A 22,843-nucleotide genomic window follows, 5' to 3' on the forward strand; every position below is an offset into this window, starting at 1 on the left:
AACTCTTTTCAAATCTCATTTTATCTTGTTCAATGATTTACAATCAATACTATTTGAGAACACATGAAATATTTATTTCTTTCTAATTCACCTAGGATGATGAATCCATTTGTTAATGTTATACTCAATATTACATCTAAATTGAGTGCTAATGTTATACTAAATATTTTTCTATTTGTTATGATTGATTAGAATATGTAACAGAATTAAAACATAATTGTTTCTATATAAAATAATTTAATGATATCAAATTTAAGGATTACTTATATAACATCACAAGTGCCTTTCAGTAGACACATGTGATCTCTCCATATAAAATTTTTATGTGAGTCAGTTTAATATACATATCATTTGATAAGCACCAACATATTAGTTCTAGGTATCTCTCATACCTTAGCTTATGAGAGCAATTATTTTTTTTATAAAAAAAATAACATAATATACATTAGTCTCGACAACTCTAATTAATATCCAGTTTTAATAGAGCATTGACCAGGAACATTGATGTAATATAAATCTTATAATTATAACAATTTTATAATTTATTTTTTGCAAAGCACTTTTGTCTCAACATCTTTACTATATATATTCATTAATTAAATATTAAATTTATTAATAAAATATTTGATGAATATTACAAATAATAAAATTTTTATTAAAAATCAAACATGTTTACATAAACAAAATCAATGCCACGTGCAACCAATCAATTAACCACATAATACATAAATTAACAATTAATTGATTAAAAACTTTTAAAATTGTGATTAAAACAAAATACTATTTAAACTATACATCATACTTCCAAATGAACCCTAACTTTTTATTGCTAATTAGCAGAAAAAATGGTCCCGTCCATAAAAACCATTTTTGGTAGTACCGTAAACGATTTGTTTATTTAAAATATAGACTTTGAAAAACGAATCATTATAGATACTGTCAAAGCATTGCTATATAATATTGCTTAAAGGAAGTCATAAAATTATATTAAAAAAACACGTGCAAGCATATAATTATTTGTTTACAATTACTTACTTTTATGATATATAGAATTCATTATGAAATTAATATAGATAATGGATTTATCTAATTTGAGAATTTAATATTAATAAGTTAATTAAAAAATTAAAAATAAATAAAAGATGATAACCGACCACCCGCTGAAAGGGCAGGCCTCACAGTAGTGAAATAGTATAACCTAAACTCTTATATTATTATTATCCCTATTTTTTCCTATCCATGTTTTTTACTCGTGATGTTCACAGGAATATTTGATAAAAATTTCCTGTATATGCAATGATAAAAGGCGTACAGCGCTGCAAGAACCAAAATGATTCAGCCATAAAATCAAGCGCAAAGAATTTCCTCCAAAAGATCTTCAAAAATCAAGTCCTCCAATTCAAGCCCCGCACATTCTGTATCATATTGCAGATTCATCCAACCATCACGCTTCGCTAAATCTCTACTTAAAGCATGATCTAATGAGTGGTCACCCTCAGTAGTTGAGCTTAAATACCAGCTTATATTTGTCCAGACCTCCTCTAGGACGTGGCGTCCTACAGGCATTGGACGGACATGCGAAAGAGAAGACACGGGCACTGGATAATAAGTGTACGAGTTTGCATAAATCTCCATTAGTACCTCATTGATTAGATCAAACAATAGCAGGTGATGACAGTTGCCACCTTCATTTCCACAGCACTCAGGATCTAGGAGCATACAACCTTCTGCTTCTTCAAAAATGGAATGATGTACTGGTTGGTCATCAGAATTCCATGTTCCAAGCAACTCATTCCCAGTGAAACCAGACAACGTCAGTACATCCTTGACATAATCAAATTCGGCTTTGTCTTTGGCATCAACTTGGAATGGATGACTATCATTATTCAAGATGTTGCTTAAAAAATCTATTTTCTCAATTCCAACCTCGGTCACTGTCATTGTTAGTGTATCCATGCTGCATTCTGCTAGATTGTTCTTCGAATAATTAAGATCTGCCTCCATATAAAACATTATTCATGAAACACCAACTCAATTAACAAAATAATAGTGAGCAGAGGAAATAATTTTTTTTGCAAACCAAGGAGACTTAAATTTCAACACATATCTGAATATAATAAATTATGCTACCTTCTTGTATACACTATTTGACAAGTTTATACGCCCTGACTTTAAGTACGCTATCTTCTGTGTTAAAAATTAATGACCACATCAAAGTTTGAAACCAATTGACAAGCATATCTACACACCGGGTGAGAACATACATGAACTTCAATGCATGATGCAATGTTGTATTGAGTTAAAATAAAAATAAATAAATAAATAAAACCGTTGGCAAGAAAAGAAAACCAATGGCAATTTGACAAGTATACCTTCTGCAACAAAAATGTTTGCATGCCTGGTTGTCTCATCCTGAAGTTTAGAGTCAGGCACAGGCAGAGTAGTCAGTTCTACCACTTCAGTAATAGTTTCAGTTGGGGAAAGAATATCCTGCTTATCCACTGTCATCAAGTTGCTCAAGTCATCACTAACTAAAGTGCAGCTGGCACGTGTCTCAACATTTGAAACCAATATCGTACCCAATTCATCACCAATAACTGAATCTGATTCACTCTCCACATTATTCCCTCTTAAATGATTTTTAGTGTCTACTCCCAAGAATTGCTCGGAAGCTGTGGGATGACTGAGACTGTTTTGTTCACAGAAATTACCTCTTGTGCTCAAAGTGTCATCCGTCATGGTTCTAACTTGACTTACTGGGAAGGAACCAGAAGAATCCTCACAGCAATAGGGAAAAGATTTGAGGTCTGGCAAGGAAAAAATCCTTCTCATGGATTTTGCGGCGCCCATTTGAAATGAAACCCCATCTTCTGCTTTCATCTTTAATGTCTCAGGGAAATGTTGTTTTGCTTCTTTGTTAAAGCTAGAATCATACAACTGGCAATATCTGTCCAGTGATTCGCTGAATGATACTGTTCTGCTGATGCGGTATAATTCACTATTGCTGGTAGAAGGAAGAGAGTGATCATAATCATAGCTACTTTTGGGACTGTCTTTACCATCTCTACTCATGAAATGATCCATCATATTATCAACACCAATCCTTTCCAAGTTCTTGGAAAACCTGTGGCCATGAGGAATCTTGTGAAGGATTGCATCCATGGTTATTCTATGTTTCTCATTTTTGCTCTCTTTAATAGCATGCCTTATTTTTTGCTTGAGATTCTTGAAATGCTTAACAACCACTTGATTCTGGGCATGATTCTTAATTCGGTGGGATGAACCCAAAGAGGAATTTGCAGCAGCTATTGATGGCATTGACTTTGAACGTATATATTCTCTATACTTGGGCTCAACAGACTTTTGTGTATGGCTACCTGTTTGCAACTTCTCCAGGCCCTCCTGCTTCTGCTTGCCTTTTCTTGCTCCAGAACCTATTCCATATGATGAACCCGGTAAAGGGAATGAGACAGAATATCCCATTTTAGTGGTGAATGTATAGTGATGGTGCATGTAATGAGCCAAAGGATTGGTCGAATCTGGTAAAAAGATTTTAAAAATATCCTTATCTATGTTGATCATATCTAGTGCATCCAAAATCTCTTTTGATTGTTGGGCTGAAGCATCCGTGCTGAGACCCTTTACATGTACTGATTTCTGCCTTTTATCATTTGAATTTTCCTGAAGAAGAGAGTGATTCTCAATTAGTTCCTTTTCAGTCATATCAACCTGGTTATGTCCCAGGTGATTACTAGTGAGCATGGGGCCACAATCTTCACGATTGTACTCCTCCAAGGATGTTGGTACCGATGGATCCCGTAATTTGGTGGTGGAAGAGGTTGGTTCTTCAGCAATTGTGGGACACCCATCACTTAATCTTATATCAGAAACGAGATCCTCATCTGACAGTTCTGTATGGCGAAAGGAATCAGTTTGCATCAAGGGTGATCTTATAGGGTAAGTTGAGCTTCGGCAATGTCGGCCCTTCCTTTTGGAAAGCTCATCAGAAATTCTAGATTTTATTTGAGATTTGACAGAAGCTTTGGTGGCTGAAGTGAATTGTGTCTTCTTATCATTAACCTGATAATCTTCATATCAGAAACCTTGTATTTATAAACCTTGCACATATATAGATAGGTTTTTATGTGTGCATGCAAGCTCTCCCTGGTTCTTGTTCGACATATTACTTTGTGATGCACTTTGAATCTATACTTAACAGGACACAAAGTAATAGGATTATCATTAATAGAAAAGTGCAATAAGATATCTCACTTATAACTTACTGTTGAATGGTGATTTCCAGTGTTGTTGCTCTGAGGGGTTCCACCAACCTTAGAATCAGTTAAAATATTTCCTGGATTTCCATCCCCTGCAAAGGAGAAAATGTTTATTAGCACATTAGGAATTTATCTTACACCTCATTATATCATGAACAAGAACCAGCAGTTGAAGATTCATATATGCTGGTTCAACTATGACATTGTGCATGTAAAGATGGCATAAAACACAATCCACTTTTCAACTCTCATAGTCTAATAAACCAAGGCACAGCAGCCAAAGGTACCCCCATCCCAACTGGTTAATACTATTTTCAAGGATATATTTGCTTTCAAGAAGGACACTTGCTAGAATCCAATTCTAGCTTCAACTGCAAAATGTTTGCATCTGATAGTATCAAAATAAGAAAATAATGTTAAGATCTGTAGATAGAGATCGAAAGTTCTAATATGATTGTCAACTTAATTATGAATCCTATGTAAGTTTTTTCTTTCTTCCCTCCCCCATTTCTGAGATCCTCTGGGTTTTTTTCAAAGAGATCTTTTGATTGGAAAGATGAAAAGGTTCATGGTTCAGATATACTAGTTGCAGTGTCCAGTTTTATGCCTTTTCTGGTGTTTGAGGTATCCTAACATGACCAGACAAGAAAAAGACACCTTATCTATTAGAAATTGAGGAAACTGGTCTATTCTTGATTTTTATCAAAGATAATGGCTAACCTAAGGGATGATACCACATCCATATTTAAGAGTAATAGAGGATTTAAAAGGGTATTTTTCTAAAGTTTGGGAGCCAACTTCTAAAAATCTGTCTGTATGGAAGTAATTGCAGGTAAATTGTCACCATTCAGCTATAAGAATACTCTGGATTGTAAAATGTGAGCCATAATAATACTTTAACTGTAAAAACAATGCATTGTGCATAAGTGTATCCCATAAAACCAATGCATTATCCAAGTGTATTACCAGCTACCTTAAGATAATTAAAGGCTGTTTTGTTGACTCAAGTCCAGAAAATCCATCTACTACAATATCCACCAGCAGTAAACATTCGATACAATAGACACATTTCTCTTAACATCCTTTTCAAAAGAAGGTAAATTACATTAATATTGGATGAGAACAATAACGGGGAAGAAATTCATTTTAAATGAAAAGGCTCTCTTACGTACACTTGGCATGTTTCCTGTTACCACCACTCTTGTGGTGAAGCTTTTTCTTAATATATCGCCAATGATGGTACTTGAGTACATGAAGTATGCTCCACATGCATCCTGGATGATTGTTCTCAATAGAAACACTTGAGGAATGGTGCTCCAAGTTCTTTCCCATAGGTCACAAGTTTCTTCCTTTGGACCAGCTTGGCTTGGATGATAAATAACTACAAGCTCATCAAACCTGGTCTGAGTTAATTACATGTAAATATCAAATCACCCTACAAACAAGGTCCTCAAACTCAACGTATAATTCACTTGATTTAACAAACCTTGGATCTCTCAAGAAAAGTTAAATAACCTCTAAGAAATTTATGAAAGCCTTCAATTTTAAAGGTTTAAAGCAATATGTTGCCCGGGTTCAGTTCAACTGTTCAAATCTCTCCACCCAAAGCTCCTAACAATAAGTGGAGATCTTTTTCTTTCTTTTTTCCCTTTTTCCTTTTCTTTGAGAAAAGTGGAGAGATTTACAATTTCCAAAGATTGTTTAAAAATGGGTTAAATTAATTATGCATAGCTCAATATATAAAGGAATGGGTGCACATTAACCCTCAATGAATTTAAATTCCACAACTGGAATTGAAAGTCAGAAGGAAAAGAAATTAACTATTCTAATTATATTTTAGGGTTCACAACAAATACTCAATTCCACACCAGATGGGGCAGGTTATATGGGTCTTTTTCCACCGTTTCATAAAATCAGATTCCTAATATTCTAATTATATTTTAGGGTTCACAACAAATACTCAATTCCACACCAGTTGGGGCAGGTTATATGGATCTTTTTCCACCATTTCACAAAATCAGATTCCTAATATTCAAGGTTTTGAATTTAAAAATAAAAATACACTGAAGTACTAAACCACAATAACAGCATAACACAAAGCGTTGCTGAATAACTTTACTGAAAGCTAAAACACATAAATGGTCCTACGCGTTTTTTTACAACCGAGACAAATTTCAGACAGTTTCTTCGAAAGCAACGATGATTAATATCTTCAAATGAAAGAAAATGTTGATGAAGACTTGAGAAAAATGGATACGGAAATCGGTACTGTCTTACCTTTGGAAGGAGAACTTAAACTTTGAAACGAAACCCATGCATTTGTTATTAGCTATGGAGAGAGATTAAGCGGGGTACGATAGAAGCTGAAAATTGGAAAAATCGTGTGTTTATGTTGGCTTTAATGAATCAGAGAGAGAGAAAAAAAAAGGAAAAAGGAAAATTTGTGTACCTTAAAGACAGAGAAAAGAAGGCAATGGCAAAACATTCAAACATGGAAATCGGCATGGAATTTCATGGTCTTAAAAATTGGAACCTTTTTAATCGGATTCTATATTTGGTTCCCCGCCATCTCGCTCTCTTTCCTTTCCTTCACAAAGTTGCTAAAAAGGAAATATCAATTGTTTTGGTTTGGCTTCGGCACAAGAGATATCTTCGTATTAGCTTGCTCGTCCTTTTCGAGAGAGGCTAAACAGCACATCCAATCTTGTTAAAATCATGATTTAATTTGTAAAATTATATGGTTTTATAAGTTAATATATGCTTAACATGCAAAATCATTCTAAAAACTAAAAAATTAGTAAAATTAAATTGAAATCAAATGAAATTGTTAAAATCATGTGAAATCATGTAAAAACACGATTTCAGGATTGTTTTAACGATTTCAGCAGAAAACATAAATTGTTGTTGTTGTTTCCTCCAGGCTCCAGCGGCTATTGACTATTAGCTATTGTGCATTCTTTCATCTTTGTATCAGCTGCTGATACACACACAGAGAACAAATCTCTTTCTCTATTAACAGCTCACGCCTTCACACCTCACGGCTTCCTCTTCATCAACAGCGACAACGCTCTCCTTTTTTCCCCATCATTAACGGCTCACGGCTTCCTCTTCATCAACAGCGGCAACGCTCTTCAGTCTTCAACAATGACTTACTCTTCAGCCTTAATCAACAGCGGTCTTCTTTTTTTCCATCATCAATGGCTTCCTCTACAGTCTACACCGTAAGTTGTTCCATTTATAATGTCATTTTGTTTGGTTGTTGAGAAAGTTTTGGAAAAAGATGTAACCTTTTTATTGTTATATGTTGATTAGTTGAACTAAATTTAATTAATTTCTTGATAAATTATTGTGCTTAATATCGGTTTGGTTTGCGAATGATTTAAAAGTGATGAAAGTTTAAATTTTGATAGACCATAAGTAGACTGTGATAAGAAAAAATATATGCAACATGACATTATTCAAATCGAGAAGAAATTTGGAAGATTTTGTGGGGTTTTTTTTTTAATTTTATTTTATGTTATAGGCTGATATGTGGGTTGTGAACTTTACGTTGTTCTTTTTTGCTCTCTCAAAATTAAAATTCCAGACATGAATTTGTCATGGGAGAGCATTTCACTGTGGAGTTTCTTTTAAGCTTTTTGTGTATTTCTTAAATAAGATTCAAAAACATGGATGGATGCTTGTTTGCAATATTTTCATAAAGAAAGAGGTGATTTTGGAAATTGGTATACTAGATGCTGATAGTGCATGCACATGCAGAAAAGGAATAAAAAGATGTTGGAAAATACATATTAGTATAAATGTCTAGATGTTGATAGTGTTACTATAATTTTTATAATTGTCTTCGAACTGCTGATAAGGTTTTGGATAATACTGGCTGCATGAATCACAGAGAACAATCTTGGCTAATTTTATTGTCACTATTGATTTATATTACTGGTCATGATTCTCTGTGATTTAAAGTTTATTTGTTTTAACCTTACGAATGTCCCCATTACTAGTTGTATTATTGTTCTAACACATCTATTATGGTACCTTTTTTTTTACAAAAATTTAATTACAATCATAAAATGTTTGGATTGATTACAGGACTGATTTGAGTTGATTCTTGAATTGTTGAACTTATGGCATCTAGAAAAAATTCTTATGGTAATAGGCTTGATGTGGGATGGCAACATGGTATAGATATTGATAAGAATTCTAAAAAAGTTCAGTACAAGTATTGTAAAAAAATTATCAGTGAAGGTATTTTTCGTTTCAAACAGCATTTAACTTGCACTCGTAAGGATGTTGAGCCATGTCAGCAAGTACCAAAAAATATTAAGCAGATGATTTTGGGTGTTTTGGTAAAAAATCTAGAAGCAACTGAAAAGAAAAGAAAGGCTCATCAATATAGTGAAAATAATGATGATGATGAAATAAAAGAAATTAGCTCCAAGAACAAAGAAAAGAGACCAGCTAGTGGGAGTGGAAATACACAAACAACCCTAAATCAATTGCTAAAAAAGGATATTAGAGAAACATGTCGACAAATTGCAAGGTTTTTTTACACTAATGCAATTCCATTTAATTGTGTAAAAAACCCTGAGTTTCTTAAGGCACTTGAATTGTTTGCAAAGTATGGGCCAGGTTTCAAGCCTCCATCCTACTATGATATTAGAGAGAAGTATTTGAAGCAAGAAGTGGATCAAACAATGAAATTACTTGAGGAGTACAAGCTAGAATGGAAAAAAAAAATAAGTTGTTCAATAATGTCTGATGGATGGACAGATAAAAAAAGACGTTGTATTTGTAACTTTTTGGTTAATTGTCCTAAAGGGACAATTTTTTTGTCATCGGTGGATACTTCTAATATGTCCAAGACTGCTGATAAAGTATTTGAGATGTTAGATGCCATTGTGGAAAGGATTGGGGAGGAAAATGTTGTCCAAGTAGTCATTGATAATGCTACAAATTATAAGGCAGCAGGACAATTATTGATGGAAAAAAGAAAGTTTGTTTTGGACACCATGTGCTACCCATTATATTGACTTCAGATTGGAAGATTTTGAGAAGAAGTTAAAGGTTCATCAAGTAACTATTTCTAAGGGGAGGAGAATCACCTCATATATTTATTCAAGAACTATTCTTATTTCCATGCTAAGGCATTTTACGAAAGGAAGGGATTTGATTAGGCCTGTTGCCATTCGGTTTACTACTATATATTTGACTCTAGGATGTTTGAATGATCATAAAATGCAGCTGATGACTATGTTTACTTTCAAACAGTGGATTTCATGTAGGTTTGCAAGAATAGAAGAAAGGAAATAAATTCAAAATTGTGTTTTGGACAGCAAGTTTTGGCATGATGTCACTATATGTAGTAAGGCAGCATATCTTCTAATTAAAGGCAGCTATGAGTTTTATATATAAAGTAATGGATGAAGCAAAAGAGAAGATACAAGTGAATTTTGATTATGTGAAAAAAAAAAGTATATATCTTGCTAATTGTTTAGTTCAAATGTTGTCATCTATTAATATGAATGTCTTTAGAGATACTTCCAATTGAGATATTCCTAGATTGTAATGATATTTTTATTGTTTGTTTTTATATAGTTATATACCTATATGGAATATTGTTGATGCAAGATGAGAACTTCAATTCCACAGACCTTTACATATAGCAGCTTATTATTTGAATCCTCTTTATCATTATAATCCTAATTTTAAGGTTAATGCCAACATTAAAATTGGATTATATCAATGCTTAGAAAGGATGGTGCCTAATGCAATTGAAATATGCAAAATTGACTTACAACTTGAATCATTCAAGGATGCAAAAGGGTTGTTTGGCATTGAGGCTGTCAAGACAGCAAGAGATAAAAAAAACTTCAGCTCAATGGTGAGATTCTTATGGGGATGAATGTCCAGAATTACAAAGGTTTGCAATCCGAGTTCTAAGCTTGACTTGTACCTCGTCTGGATGTGAGCATAACTGGAGTGCATTTGAAATGGTGAGTTTTTTCATTTTATTAGTTTAAATGTTGCAATATTTGATAAAAATCTTATAAATTTGAATTATTTATTTAGGTTCATATAAAACAAAGAAATCGTTGGCACCAGAGAAAAATGAATGACTTGATATTTGTAATGTGCAATATGAAATTGAATGATAACCAAGTCAAAAAGCAAGCTGATGATTTTGGTGTAGTAGATGATCTTTCATTTGATGATCATTAGATAACCGAGGGAGAAAAACATTCAAACTTTGAATTGCTTGGTGCTATTGACAGTGCAACACGAAGAAAAAATGGTAAAGAAGATGAAAGTGATGAAGAAGAAATTCCTAATGATGTTGAAATGGAGAGTCATGGTATTGAAGATAATTTGGAGATTCAAATTGATGACAATTTAGAGAATTCAAGAAGTTTTGAGTTAAATAACATTAATAATATTGGTGTTGATACTAGTAGTAATACTAACAATCCTCTTTATGATAATGATATTGATGAATGTTTGAGGAATAATGAGCAAGATGAAGGCAATGAAGCTAGTTTTAGTTTACATGACACACCGGCAGATTGTTTGTTTTAAGTTTGTTAATTGTTAGTTAATAAAAAGTTACTTAAATTATGTATGAATTTTTATTTGAACCATATATTTTAAGGTACTTGAACTATATATGAATTTTTATTTGAACCACGTATTTTAAGGTGCTTGAACTATGTATGAAAAAAAAAATTCCTTATAATTTTACGATCCAAGTTTATTTTGCATTTTCTGTGCTGTGTCAAAAATACATTTTTGACAACCTTGAGCACATCCCTTATATCGGTTACATTATATTTTTTTTAAAAAAAAATTGATGGCTTTAAAATTTTAACCTATAAAATCAAGGAAATGAGCATAATAGATCAACCCTTTGAATAGTTTTTTAACAAATTATAACAATAGGATTTATGGTAAGGCTCAGTTGAAATCACATGTTTATGTTTAATGCAAAGGAACGAGATATAAAACTAATATGAAAACAGGTATAAAATTATGAATATGAGTTTGATTGTGGATTATAAAACTAAGTTTACTCTTATTTACATAAAACAAAAATTCATTGTTCGTTATCAATATGTATAGAGACACTAAAAGAGATCAAAGTTTATAAAAAGTCCAAAATGACCAAGAAAATAGAAAATAATTGCTAAAAAGAATTATATAAACCTCCTCTCTAAAACCAAGTAAACTACTGCTAAATAATAACAAAATTTAGAGGAAGACGGTTATTCATTAAGGGTGAAATCTTCAAAAATTAGTTTAAAAATTATTAATGAAATATAGTAATAATTGACCAAGAAAGTAGAAAGTGATTGCTAAAAAGAACTATGCAAACGTCCTCTCTAAAAACAAGTAAACTACTGCTAAATAATAATAAAATTTAGAGGAAAACAAGTATTCATTAAGGGTGAAAGTCCTCAAAAATTAGTTTAGAAATCGTTAACGAAATTTAGTAATAAATTGGTACATGAAAAGTACTAATGGATAGGTAATTAACTAAAAATAATACATAGGTTAATTAGCAGTAGCATTTTGCTAACTAAATAAAAACATCCTTCTCCTATATCAAGTTAAGGCCAATAACTATGAACAAGGAAAAAAAATGCAAAAATTATTTTCTCTTTTCTTTATTTTCTCATATTTCTCTCAAAGTTCTAGTAGGGAAGAGTGATTTCAAATAAGTTTACTAAGAGAAACCACTCAATGAGAAATTTTAAAAAGGTTGGGAGGTTGTGTTTTAATGAGAGAAAGCCTAAAATCTTAGAAGAGGAGGTGGGGATACTTGGAAATTGTTACAAGATGTATCATCCCTATCATAAGAAAAAAAAAATTATCAGTTTACTATCAATGTTAATGGCCAGCCGGTTTAATTTACTCTGATAATTTGATAGACCGATTCTCCTGTATTCCTTGAGCTCCTCCTAATGGTTGATCAAACGGTTGACCGTTTGAGACAGTAACGAATTTAAATGTTCATTTTTTCTAGCGGTCAATCGGTTGGAACATGATGATACTTTTTACTAATTCTATTTTTATTCCTTTAATACTTTAGATGAAACATTTATATTGCATGCATTGATGATATTTTGTATCTCAATTTACATTATAGTCCAATTGTCCCATACTTTTCTCCTATTATTTCATCCATGGAATGGAATATATTTAATCTCATCATCAAATGCATCATATTTTATAGTAATAGAAAATCATTACCACATTTATAGACAAGTTCTGCAATATAACTACCACTAGCCTGTTTGGGAATGTGGTTGCGGTTGCTTTTCAAAGTGCTTTTCAAGCTGAAATGCATCAAAATGATATTTTTTTTTATTTTTTTAAAAATAAGATCAGCGTATCAAAACATACAAAAAAATTAATTTTTAGCAAAAAAAATTGATTTTTTTGGAAACGCGGGTTGTACCACGTTTCCAAACGCTCACTAACAATATACACTAGTTAACTATAACCTTTCTATATGAAATATTAAAACATACATGATAAACACTTAAAACTTTAATCTTACTTAATTCTAAAAGATAGAATACTTTACAATAATCTGTCACTAATTGTAGGTGTTTAAACTTTTATACATCATAATTTACATATCAAAAAGAAATGTTTGGAAATTATCACAAAAGAACTACTTGTGCAACATCACACAAAATGTCCACCTAAGTTCTAAATAAGGAAGTGACAGTTAATAGCTACTCCTGATGAACCTGTGAGGTACCTAAAATAAGGATCGATTTCGTTTATCAAATCTAAAATGATAAGAGCTAATTTAGACTCTTAAAAGAATATTTCTAAAGACTTTATCTAGTTATAATTCTATCTATGTGATAATCTAATTCCTTCTTTCTTAGGTGAATGAGAAGCCTCACAATACTCTCGGGATGGTTATTCACTCCAACATTTTCATTGGAAGCCAATTATTTTGATAATCCCATATGGATACCAATCAATCTAGCAAACCTATCATGATTGCCAATTAATCTGGCGTTCCCATTAGGAAGTTAATCAATCCAATAATCTCATATTGATTCTAATCAATTCAGCAAACTCATCATGATTGTCAATCAATTTGACATTCTATTTTGGAAGTCAATCAATCCAATAATATGAATCTTTCTTTTCATGAATACAAATCACACAACAGAATGTCATGATTTACAATGAAATAATCATATTTAAATGAAATTAAACATATTCTTGAAATATTTAACTACAAGGTACGAAGTACTTACCTGTAACTTAGTTATGTCCAATTCCTCCAGTCCATTGTACCACCCCAACAGTCTCCCCTTCTAGTTAAAATTTTATCCCTAAAATTTGTTCCCATAGTTGAATTTCAAATTCTCTCTTCTAAATTCATTTTTATATCTAAGCATTTCTCCACAATACTTTGATTATTGGTATCCTCTTGTTTCTGAGTTTCTTTTCACTACGATCAAGAACCTTGATTGGTTTCATTTCAATGGTCAGGTCTTGTTTTATTTCTAAAGGAACTTATGGTAGAACTCTAGAAGGATCCACTTTGGCCTTTTATAACAGGTAGACATTAAACATATCATGGATTTTTGCCAAGTTTCAGGGGGTGTTAACTTGTAAGCAACTAGTCATATCCTCTTATGATCTTAAAGGGTCCAATATAGTTGGAGCCAACATTCCTTTCATCCCAAACCACATAATGTTCATCCAAGGCATAACCTTTAGGAATACTTGATCTCCCACTTTAAATTCAAGAGGCCTCCTCTAGTTATCTGCATAACTTTTCTTTTTATCCTGAGCTGCCTCATTCTTTCCTTTATGACCCTCACTTTCTCAGTGGTAATTTGTACCAATTCTGGGTCAATCAATCTCATGTCCCTAATTTTTTTCCCAACATACTGGAGTTTTGTACCTTCTTCCATATAATGCCTCATAAGGAGTCATTCTCATGGTAGTTTGATCAATGTTATTATAGGTAAATTCTATTGATGGTAGATGATCTTTCCAATTCCCTTTAAACTCCAACACACACGATCTTAATAGATCTTTTAGGGTCTGAATCGTCCTCTTTGATTGCCCATTCATTTAAGGGTGAAAAGCAATACTGTAACATCCTCGAAATTTAAATCACAATTTTATGATCATTTTTTTACGATGCAATTTTTTTATCCAAAAATTTCGGTAGAGTCTCATTTGTAATTTCAATACCAAGTTAGTGACTCAATAATTTTTCAACCTGTAACATCATCAATCACAATGCACATCCTATTATACAAGACTTTTATAATTCAACCATAGTATTAGCTTCCTATTTTTTAGTAGAATTAATATTTTGATATTCCATAGAACAATTATTTAAAGTTAATTAGTCCATGACATGCATCATTTTGTTTTAGAAAATAAATATGGTTAAATAAGTACACAACATGACTATAAACCAACATAAAGAAGACAACTTCCTTGAATTACATCATTCATAATTAAATAAGTTAAACATTATCATTTTTAAAGGCAAAAGTATATTACAACAAAACAAATATTCTTCCAAATACATCATTCATTTAAACAAAAGGCTCCTATCCATGAATTGCTTCTTAGCCTCAGGATGCAAGATATTTAAAAATATTCGTTGCAAATATATATATAAAATTAAAAATTTTACACCTTACAACAATTAAAAATTTAGAATAATTTCTTCATGCGCATAAATACATACATAATATCAATTTGTGAAATACTTATATATAATGCAATATCATCTTTACAATATCCTTAACATAAATTCTGGATTTCATAACGATATCAAAATTTCCTCTAGTCAAGAATAATGTATTTAGCTTCTAATTAAATTATTTGTATTCCATAATTACACATATACCAGAGCATTAATCCCCTTACCTGGGGGATTTTTTTTCTCTAAACGCCTATTAAACAAAGCATGTTTTTTCTTAATCAATGAATTAAATATTCAATTTGTCCAATCATTTCCACTATTCTCACTCACCAAGGGAATGATCTCACAACTCGCCTATTCAACAAGGCACTAATTCCATTAACTAGGAACTAGTTTCAACATCTGTTCATTTAGCAGGACACCAGTTCCATTAAAAGAACTAGTTTCAACATCCGCCCATTTAGTAGGGCACTAATCATATTAACCAGGGATTAATTTCTATAATTTGCCCATTAAACAGGACATTAATCGCATTAACTAAGAACTAGTTTCTACAATTTTCTTAGTAATCAGGGCACTAATCCCAATAACCAGGGGTTAGTTTCTCAATTTTGGCTTTCATTCCTTTCAATTTAAACTAAAATATAATTAAGGAAAAATTCAATTAACAATTATGCAATTAAATCTCATTTTATATAAATTTTAACTTCTTACTTATTCGCATTAACACTTTCACCTTTCGTCATATATATATTGTTTATATTTATTTCCTTTTTCATTCAAATTTCTATTGTATATTAACACGGCCTAGGATGGTTTATGTACTCATTTGTTGCACGTGGGCAACTCATATATTATGGTAAAAAAAATACTCTCAATTTAAATTGATGAATATCTAAAATAATTTTAAAAATTTTATAGTTAACTCCTGATATTTACAGGTCTAACATTTATGTCATTATATTAACCATTAATTTTCATAAATTAAAATTTGTATGGTTATTGAAATATAGGCCAAAATTATTTGGAATTTTATAAACCTATTGTAAAATCCATGCAATATTTTTTTTTGAAACATGCCAAATTATTTTACATTTTTTAAATAAAAAATGCTCATGCAAGAAAAAAAAGTATTATATATATATATATATTAATTTTACTGTGTTTTTTAAAGCTTTATTTGGGAAAAACTTATTTTTGTAATAAAACTTCCCAAAATAAACCTAAGAGTCGTTTGTCAAACACACACTTAAATAAAAAACACCTTTAGCAAAAACATTGCTAGCCAAACAAAGCCTTAGTCATTGATTCAATTTTGACCTGACTGAGTTAACCCGACCGGGTTAACTCAACTGAGTTGATCAGAAATCTTTGGTCCGACTATAAACCAAACCATAGACATGGGTTTGAACAAAAAACAAGTCAACAACAAAAACAAAAACATATTAAACTTGTCAAAAAGAAAACAAAAACCCTAAAAAGTTTGCGAAAACGAATCAAACCCTAGAAAAAAAATGAAGAACACAAATGAATATTCAAAGTGATTCCAATAACACGAACTTTAAACCAGTCTAGATTTCATCAAAGGTTGTAAACCATGTAAGGATCAATAATCAAACAACAAAACTAAACAATTATCACTTAATAATCCTGATTTGACCAAAAATGTTTTGGTACTAAAAACAAAACCCTAAGATTAAAACTTAAATAAAATAGTTATTGATGCATGAAGACCTTAGATTATTGTCTAATGATGTCATACAAATATGAAGATGCAAAGAAATGAAATAAAACAGGTCAAAAACTCGTAGCTAAGACAATGTTCATAGGAAGAACATAAAGAACACCAACCCATATTTTGCCTATAAGAGCATCAACCTATTGCCAAACCCAAAAATGCATACCAAGCCTCAAAACCAAATCCTTTTGTTTCACACAAACCAAATTATCACAGTCACACACATTTGAATAAAAAAAATAACAAAAAACAACAAATCATGGAAACACATGCATGAAATCCTATTTTTCGAAACCGGCAAATAAAAACAGCAAGCTTATCTATGTAAACCCAAGATTAACAACATGACTTATCAATGCATTCACTGAACTAACAAAACTAAGAAAAAAAATATTGTTTTATCAAAAACTAACTTAACTAGAAGGCTTTTATTACATCAACAAGATCAACACACATCCTAAAATGCTTTAGAGAACAAAATCAAACCATAGAATAAAAAACTATAAAAAAGCACCTCCATACTTTTCAATTTTCTTTGTAAGGTTTTGTTTCCACAAACTTTTTACCCTTTCAAAGATGAAGAAACCCTTATACTAGTCTCGTAAACCTTCAATACTAGGATATTTTCTCAGTATTTCTCTCTCTTTTTCTCCTCCTCCCTTTAGCTTAAATCTCCAAGGGTATTTTTTTACAGGGATTTTCTAAAGTTTTTGATGTATTTCATCAAAGATTGATCAAAGCCCTTTGATCAAAATGAGAGAGTTATGGGCAAAATTTCATAGTTGAAACCTCTATCCTTTAATGGTTTTTGCAATAGTGGTTTTGGCCAAGGTGATTTTCCTTTGCTTGGAGGCAAAGACATGCATTCTTCACCTTCTGATCTTGGAGGGATGATTTATAACCCTTAAAAGGTTAGGTGGTTTTGCACCAATAGCACTACCAGAAAATCGAAAAATACAAACGGAAATACTGAGGGAATATTTTCGTCGGTAAATTTTCGAGGGATTTTACCGACGGAAATATTCCCTCGGTATATACCGAGGGAATTACCATGGGAAAATTTTTTTTAAAACAAAGCAAAAAAAAATGATGACGTGTCATTTTTACCAACGGAATAAATTCCGTCGGTAAAATCCATCGGTAAATTCGTTGGTAAACTGTGAACACTGTTCATCATGTCAATTACAAAGGGAATCACCGACGGAAAATTCCATCGGCATTTTCCAGAGAGCTCCAGAACTGTTCATTTTCCAATTGCACTGTTAATTGTTGTTCTTTATGGACAAAATCACCGACGGATTGAAAAGTCATCAGTGTTATTTGACGGTTTTTTTGAAAAAATTCAATTAATTTAAAATTTTCATTTAAATATTACAGACGAAATCACTAACGGATTGAAAAATCATCGGTAATTGTTGGCGGTTTCTGAAAACTTTTTATGAAATTAAAAATTTAAATTAAATATTACCGATGGAATTACCGACGGAATAATTAAAAAATATTAATATTCAATTATCCATCGGTAAATCCGTCACTAACGCGTCCTAATAGAAAACATGAATCCCCTTATTTCACAAGAGACAAACTCATTTCTTATTATTATTCTTCTTCTTCTTCTTCTTCTTCTTCTTCTTCTTCACTATATGTAAAAAACATCAATATCTATTTCTTCCTCTTCTTTTCTCTCCTCATCTCCTTCTCTTTTCCTCCATGCTTGGGTATGTCTTCTTCTTCTTTTTTCTTTTATCCTCTTAGTTTTTTTTAATTAATATGCTTTATGAAAAAAAATTTCTCTCATTAGCTTCACTTGCAACTACATTAAGGTAAGATTTTCTTTTTTCTTCTTTTTTCATGATTGTTTTCACTATATTTTTTTTATTTTATTTTTAATTGTTTTTGTTTTTAATAATTGTATAAATGTTGTTGTGAGATTTTTTTTCATATGAGATCAATTTGTAGTTGATTTATTTATAGGATTTTTAAATTTTTAGCAATTGCAACTTCATTTTTTTCATATGAATTTTTTTAGTTGAATTTATTTTTTCATTTTATTTATTTGTTGCAAATTTGTTTGAGTTGATTTTCTTATTCTTTTTTCCAAGCATTTTGAGTATATATTATAGAGTGTTGATTTATGTTAATTTAATTATTTTATAATTTTATAAAATGAATTTTTTTTAAAATGTTTTTAAATAATTACCGACGGAATTTCTTTCGGTATATATGTTAGTAAATCGTTGGTAATAAAAAAATATTATTACCGACACGTCTATTCCGTCAGTAAATCCGTCGGTAATAATATTTTTTTATTACCAACGGATTTACCGACGGACAAAAAATTACCTATGAAAGATTCACCGACGGAACATTTCTTTCGGTGATTTCGTTGGTAAATTAATTAGCGACGGAATATGTGTCTTACGCCGACGGAAAAATTTTCGTTGGTAAAACTGTTAAATCTTGTAGTGTAGGTATCTCAATCAATGCTGATTGAGTTGGCCACTTTTGAGGCTTTGTTGGAGCAATTCCTTCGTCATCGTCAAGACCATCTGAAGTTGGTAGAAGGGGTGCACATCTTTTGTTTGGATTCAACCTTGCTCAATTTAGGGGTCTGTAGCTATAAATTCACTCGCTTGAAAGTGTCAACTCGATCGGCCTAGAATCTAAAAAATTGAGTGATGACTGATTAAGGACAAGATGTTGAGGACTTTTATGGAAGAATTAGGGGTGCAAATATTCAATTTCATGGAAATGGGGTTATGGAAGAGATGTTCCTCTTCTATTTGAAAAAGAAAACATGTCATTTAGAGATCTAAAACTCCATAACAAGCTCTTGGAAGGTGCCAACCTGATCATTGTGAACTACCAAATAAAATGATGAACAAAGGCTGAATGACGTGTTGTTCACGTTAAACCCTAGAATTTAGGGTTTTGAATTTAGGATTTGGCAAATTTTCAATTTAGTCCCTGTTCTTCCAATTATGGCATATGCACCGTTAATTGACATAAAAACTTTTAATTACATATAATTTGACCCTCGCCAAACTAAAATATCACCCTCAGAGTTTAACGTCATTTTCATTGTGGTCTTTGGTTTCTGATTAATTCACTTAGACACCCAATTGACCATTAAAATTTTAATTTTTTTCAATTTGGCCCTTAATTTCACTAATTTTTACCCTTGAAATTGCACGTCATTTACATCATGATCCTTGGTATTTAATTTCTTCAATCAAACCCCTAATTGGCTACCAAACTTTAAGTTTTTCACAAATAAGCCCCTAATTTAACCAATTAAGCATTTCAAAGTCCAATTTCAGCCCCCAAACTTCAATTTCTTCCAATTAACACCTAAATTGACTCTAAAAAATTGATTTTCCTTACAATTAAATCCTCAATAAAATTAATTAAGCCTTCTAAAATCTTCATCGAGTCTTTACAAGCTACTAACTCGAAATCAAATTATGAAATATTTTGTTGCATCTAATTTAGTAATAGTAAAAATAAATAATACAATGATTTAAAGTTCTATTTACATTAAAAGTTTAGATTAGAATAGAAGTATAATCTTTGTATTTTATTTCAACTTCTTGTATGATATAGTTTCCCTAACTGCATTTCAACTTCTATTCTCTTAGTTTACTTGAAGTTTGAACCCAATCTCAAGTTTAGTTGAGGTGTTGAGGTTGAATCCATTTTTATTCTCTCTTTTCTAACTTATTTGAATTATATATATATAAAAAGTAGTAGTCAAAGATATTTAATTGTTTTTCATTCCCCCCCTGATAAATAACTAGAATGAAATAAAAAAGAATGTCAAAGCATTCAGAAAAAAAAATATTTGAACCATAAAGTACTTATTATTTACACTACAGATAGATATGTTTATAGATCTCGCGTATATAAGGAGAGGACTTGTGAGGGCAAAACCAATTACAACCAAACGATAAGCCAAAACATTTGACCTAAAAGACCAATGTTGCGATGTCGCGGTCGCACAAATTAATTACCCTAGCTTCAAACACAACACACAAGATAGTATAGAGCAAGCAAGGGGTCGATCCCACGAGGAAGATTCAAGTCAGATTTTTATGCTAGATGATATGCAATTTGGGGGGGTTGGACGTTATCTAGGCTAAAGCAAAAGAAAACAGAAAACTATCAAACTAAATTTAATAAAATCAGAAAATTATCAAGAGAACAAACCTTGGTCACAAGCACACATCCACCTATAGAAATCAGAATTGATCATGAAAACGAAACATCAATTTATATTCTGAATATTTATCTCTTCTTAACATTGGTTAGTTAACAGATCCGCCGTATAACTAGCCCTAACCATCAAACAACCACAGTGTCCGCACTAGTAATTTAATTCAATGGCAGCCTTAAGAACTAGATAAGTTGATTAATCAAGAAAACATAACTGTCCGCAGTGTATGTTTGATTTGATTGAATGTTCTCCTTAAGATTAATAACGTAGATCCGCCACAATTATTAAACTCAGTTGCTTCACAAGTTCATATACCACAACTCCGGTTTTGATATCAAACTTAACAATAAATTGTCTACAATAATAACTTAGAGTCCGCTCTAGCAATTAAAATAAACAATCATAGGAAAAATAAGCATAGGAGAACAAACATATTCATCATATAAACTGAAAAGAAAAGGTAAAATAAATCTCACAGTTCTTGAAATCCGAAGGTTTCCGTGTCCTTGCAACCAAGAAAAAGTGTTTAGCCTTGCATGTTTGTTGAACAACTAATCAAAAAGAAGGAAGAATGCATAATTTAGGGTTTCTTAGAGGAAGGGGGCGTTTTTCTCTCCTTGGCTGGCTGCTCCACTTCTCTTCTCTCATTCTTTTTATATCCTAGGAAACCCTAGGTCTCTATTTTACAAAATAGTCCTCCATTAAGTAGACTGTTTATATTTAAGTACTTCAATACTATTTTCCTAAAAAAGAAGAAATAACCTTGCATGAAATCTTCAAGCTTTGACTTAGAGGAGCTAAATTTCTAAAATAAAAACTTGGATATCGGTTTAGATGCTTCGGAATGTAATTTGGACTCGTTTCTTCACGAAACCTGTTTGCTGGCAGAATTCAGATGTCATCTTTGAAAAATCATATCTCCCTCATATGACATCGGTTTTGGCTTAAATTTTGAGCGTTTATATAAATTTGAGTCATGAATCCAACAAAATTGAGTTTACATCAATTGGACTTCTGTAGCTCCAGATATTCAAGTTGGAATGGCCGAAGGTCAACACTGGCAGATTGCGAGATTTGACTTTGAAGGCTGCGATTTCCATGCTCTTCCTTATTTTATTTTCTTGCCTTAGATGTCCAGAAAGGTATGGATGTTACCTTTTTAATTCCACTGGAATCACTTCATTTCAACCTCTAGACGCTCTGCACAAAACATCGACTGAAGGTTAAATCTGCCAATTATCTCCAATTTACTCCTTTTTGCATCTTTTCATCCAAAAGTGCCTTCAAAACATAAAACAAAGAATATCAAGGCATTTTATATATAAAACATAGGCAAAACACTAGTTAAATGTGGGTGAAACTATTGAATAATATGGTTGCATCAAATACCCCCACACTTACCTCTTGCTCGTCCTCGAGAAAGGATAGGTAAAACCAAATTGAAGTTAAATTAAATGAAATCACTATGACTAATCTTCTAATCTCCCATCAATATCCAAGAATATATGCATTATAAACAAGAACACAATTAAGAAGGATAAAGAGTATAAATTTTCATGAATTTATTTACATGCAAACTTCAAAACTTAATTAATCGTCGGGATTTAAATGAAATCTATGTCATGCCAAAGTGATAGGTCCTTTCATTGATATACACTCCAACACTCATGTGTTTAGGGCTTATGTGTTTAAATCTCTCAAATTCAATCAATGAATATGTTCTACCATAAGCTTGCTCTTCAATCTCATCTCCATTAATAACATATTACAAACAATGCATGAATCAAAAGGTCTTATTTTCTGGTTGTAATGGGGCTAAGGTAAAGGTGAGGTAAAAGAGAGTAAAAGAAAAAGGTTCAAACCAAAGAAAGTAGAGCATTCTGAAAAATGATATTTCAAACAAGATATTCCATCAAAGCACA

At 31.6% G+C, this 22,843-nt stretch overlaps 1 protein-coding gene and 1 pseudogene across 6 annotated transcripts; both read right to left on the bottom strand.

The window, feature by feature from the left end:
* LOC133676565 (uncharacterized) overlaps positions 1-22,843 on the bottom strand; it is an 82,901-nt pseudogene that overhangs the window by 15,251 nt on the left and 44,807 nt on the right.
* On the bottom strand, positions 1,185-6,961 carry LOC133676615 (uncharacterized). 6 transcript variants are annotated; one of them, XM_062098324.1, is made up of 6 exons: positions 6,727-6,961; positions 6,555-6,640; positions 5,446-5,675; positions 4,284-4,369; positions 2,373-3,681; positions 1,185-1,994 (listed from the first exon to the last, which is right to left on the bottom strand). In XM_062098324.1, exons 2-6 carry the CDS (start codon positions 6,590-6,592, stop codon positions 1,348-1,350), a joined length of 2,310 nt encoding a protein of 769 aa, XP_061954308.1. In that variant the 5' UTR covers positions 6,593-6,640; positions 6,727-6,961; the 3' UTR covers positions 1,185-1,347. The 6 variants fall into 6 exon arrangements, with proteins under 6 accessions (XP_061954308.1, XP_061954303.1, XP_061954309.1 ...); XM_062098319.1 differs by having other exon boundaries at positions 2,373-4,080; XM_062098325.1 differs by having other exon boundaries at positions 5,450-5,658; positions 6,727-6,960.

This window comes from Populus nigra, chromosome 17 (assembly GCF_951802175.1).
Source record: "Populus nigra chromosome 17, ddPopNigr1.1, whole genome shotgun sequence".
NCBI lineage: Eukaryota > Viridiplantae > Streptophyta > Magnoliopsida > Malpighiales > Salicaceae > Populus > Populus nigra.